Raw genomic sequence first — 3,650 nt, 5'->3', positions numbered from 1 at the left:
TCGTTTTTGGTTTGCTGAAGCTGATGGGGTTTCCTAGAACATGATGTCTTGTATGCATTTGGTGTATGCTCTTAATCTTGGTATTATTAATCTTGCATCGTCAGCTCTGTGCACAAGTATCCTTCTAAGGGTGACCATAAAACACCTAAAAGATTTTAGATTATATCATAATAATGTTATCTGATCTTTGTATCAGGTCATTTTTGATTTGCAACCTAAAGAAAAGTAAGTTATGACCCGGCGACCATCAAATCACCGCCATAGGCCTTTAGGCTTCTCCTCATTTGCCCGTAATGCTAATTTGATGGCTTCCAAGTCCACCAAATTGAAGCAGCTCAGCTCTTCTAAGTCAGACGAGAAAGCTTCCGTCAATTCCCAAGGTATTGCAAAAATCACACTTTCTCCCTTCGTTTGTATTTTCTTGTTATATGCCATCTCGGCTGCTGGGATGTTGCTATCATCTGCCAAAAGATTTGACTCAAATACCACTTGAAAATGTTCTATGTTTCTTCGATTATCTTAGACATTCAGTAATGTATTTTTTTAATCAAAATGTTAATTTCTAGATGACGAGATTGAAAAGGGTTGTATGAAAGGGAAGGGCGTGCTCTCTGAATCTTCCAGTGAAGAAGAAAGTGATAGTGAAGAAGAAAATGATGGAGCAAGCAAAGCTCGAGTGGTAATTTTAGATTTTAATTTTAATCTTCTCTTTTCTTACAAATCTGTTTATCTGGACAGGGAATTGTCCAGCTAGACTTTGACTTCTTCAGCCCAAAACCTGAAGATTTCCATGGAGTGAAGGTTTTGCTGCATACTTACCTGGATGACCACCAGTGGGACTTGAGTGGTTTCGTGGACTTGATTCTGGGACAAACCACAGTAGGTACAGTGGTCAAAATAGAAGACGAGGAGGACGAAAATGATGATTGTCTATACTCCATTGTCACTGCCCTAAACTTGGGTCGGTATAAGGCAAGCAAGTTCTTTGTTTTTTTTAACTGCATTGCTGCTGCTGTTGGAGAGTCATATTTACATGGGATAGTGAGTTCTTGTTCTTTTTCCGTCCCTGATACCAGGATACCAAACCCATCAAGGAGCTCAAGAATATTTTGCTTCGAGCATGTAAAGAAAAGGACATTGTAGGTGACTTGAGAATGCTTTTGAATGAGCAAGCACAGGATGTAGGACTCTTGGTCATCAAGCATGTGAATAATTTCCCTCCTGAGCTTTTGCCTCCCCTTTATAATATACTCTTCAATGAAGTGGCACAGGCGGCTAAACATGAGGTTAGATCAGAATGTCGTTTGGGATCTGCATGGATTTAAGATGACTTCTTCTTTTTAATGCATGCGCCACCCAAACACTAAAGTCTTTGCTCCATTTCTTCTGCAGCCAACTTATTTCAAATTTAAGGTTTATCTACTGATTACCAGAATTTACAAGGTATTTCTTTTCAACTCATTTACATGTATTTTCGTTTGACGAATACTATGGATTTATTCGTTTAAACATTAGCTTTAAGTAACTGCTCATCATTTACCTTCTTTCCTTTCTTCTTTTGATGCAAATTTTAGCTTAATAATGCCAACCAGCGGAAAGGTACTTCAAATAGTGATAGTGACGAACCAATAATATATGTATGGCCTGAGGATGAAGTTTTTCATAAGGTATCAACCTTTTATTTGGAAGTATTACAAACTGTAATCAGTTTTTTAGTTTATACATTTTATATAAAGAACTTTCCACATTCATTGCAGTTAAGCTCATGGACCTTCACCTTTCCTCTACGATCTCGGCCAGCTGACGAGGTAATATTTAATCTTGTCACCGTTTTCCTATTCCTTCCATTAAATTGTTTTACCTTGTCTGCCTGTATTTTTGTCAACAACAATTTTTTGAAGAACTACAAACCCATGGGACTAGTCATGGCCCTATAAGCAAAAAAAGTTCCGACCTTTCAGAAAGAGCTGCAATGTCTAATTAGTGAATCTTGAGGACATTAAAATCAATGGCGTAGCTGCATGTCAGTTCATCCTCATTCTGCTTGCTTAAACATCAGAAGTATGAGGATTCGTCCTATTTTTGTTTTTCAGCTCCTTGATCTTGGTCTTCTATGTTGGCCAATGATGGTGAAAATCGTTGATCTTCGTCTTCTGTGTTGGCCAATGGTGGTGAAAACAGATCCAGTTTTGTATGTTTAGTGCATGTCTATGATTTTGCTGGCTATTGTCATGCTAAATATCGAAGAATTTCAGTATTCAATATCTGGTAGCATTTAGTAAAAATGAGTTTAGATTTACTTGCGGAGGAGTTATTTAGAATTTTGAGTCTTTTTTTTTGTGTGTGAATTAGAATTTCATTGAAAAAAAAAAGTACGACTGAAGAGTCTGAAGTTTGTAGAGCCATCTAATATAGAGGAAGGGTTCTTTTTCATATTAGATTTATCTACTGAAGTTTTAGCTTAATACAATCCGGGGACTCGAGCCCCAATCTAAGATAGAAAGTGTTTGCTTGCTTAGCTAATGTATCCGCAACAACATTCCCATACCTGCGTATAAAGTGGAAACCTAGAAAACTTGAGCATAAACTTGGTATCCTGCCAACTTCATCCAACATGCTTTTACTACGCCAAGATAATTCAGAATTGTTCTTGTTGAGATACAAAAATAGATTTTTGCAATCACCCTCTATTGTGAAGTGTTCAATTCCTTTGCCTTGTGCCTAATAAGCTGCCAGGAGAATTCTTACAACTTCCGCTTCTTTTGGATCTTCACTTGTTGATGGTCTTGCTCTGCCTCCTCCAAAGCTACATGCATCATCTCTTAAAATTAGAGTAAAACTAGATGGAGCCTGGACTGAGTCCCAACCTGCATCCACATTAATTTTAAACTTCTGGATTTCTGGTGTTGTTCAGGGTGTATTGGTTCTCTTTTTTTAGGTATTTTAGGCTACCCCTAGATACTTAGTTCCCTTGGTATCCCAACACCTTCGACTTCTAGAGTCACACACGTAAATAGCAAGTCCTTTGGATCATATTCCAAACAACAAAGGAATAATATGTTTGGTAACCACTGTAATCAATGTTGCTAAAGATATTGTTGAGTTTTTGATAAAGGCTCTTATGTTTATTCTAAGAAACTCCTTCGTCTGGTTAGATCAATCTAAATACTGATTACCGAAATAATCATGTTCTAGATTCACAATCAATCAATATAGATCTCAAAGAGAAACTATAAAGCGATGCCGATCTCACACAACTAATCAATCAAGTCGATCAAAGATAAAACGATTCTAGTTGGATCCCATCTGATCAAGGTTTGTGCACTTAATCCACAAGATACGAGAACTAATAAGAATTCTTATTCATCTTCAAATCTTCTTTAATCTTCAAAACCTGCACAACACCACTTGAATCTCTTGTGATTAATCACGCACGGAACGAAGTCTATTAATAATGGATTAACACAAGATGTCTTTAGGTCCGAAGATGGTTCTAAAGATCTCGTCGATATTTTGATCTAGTTTGAGTGAATCTTATATCAGAAGAGAAGATTCTCAAAAAACAAACTAGGTGCAATCAAAGTTTCAACAACCGTTAGTCAATCAAATAAATAATCGAAAACTATAACACCTTGATCCCACCGAAGTCT

At 37.0% G+C, this 3,650-nt stretch overlaps 1 protein-coding gene across 1 annotated transcript; it reads left to right on the top strand.

Moving 5' to 3' along the window:
* The first annotated feature begins 232 nt into the window (after positions 1-232).
* Positions 233-2,433, top strand: LOC113324439 (protein BCCIP homolog). The gene is made up of 7 exons (XM_026572758.1): positions 233-380; positions 567-661; positions 703-972; positions 1,077-1,286; positions 1,393-1,443; positions 1,575-1,667; positions 1,758-2,433. The coding sequence occupies exons 1-7, from the start codon at positions 233-235 to the stop codon at positions 1,935-1,937; spliced, it is 1,047 nt and encodes a 348-aa protein (XP_026428543.1). The 3' UTR covers positions 1,938-2,433.
* The last annotated feature ends 1,217 nt before the right edge of the window (positions 2,434-3,650 follow it).

The sequence above is a fragment of the Papaver somniferum genome, chromosome 11, assembly GCF_003573695.1.
Source record: "Papaver somniferum cultivar HN1 chromosome 11, ASM357369v1, whole genome shotgun sequence".
Taxonomy (NCBI): domain Eukaryota; kingdom Viridiplantae; phylum Streptophyta; class Magnoliopsida; order Ranunculales; family Papaveraceae; genus Papaver; species Papaver somniferum.
This window is presented reverse-complemented; position numbering and strand designations above follow the sequence as displayed.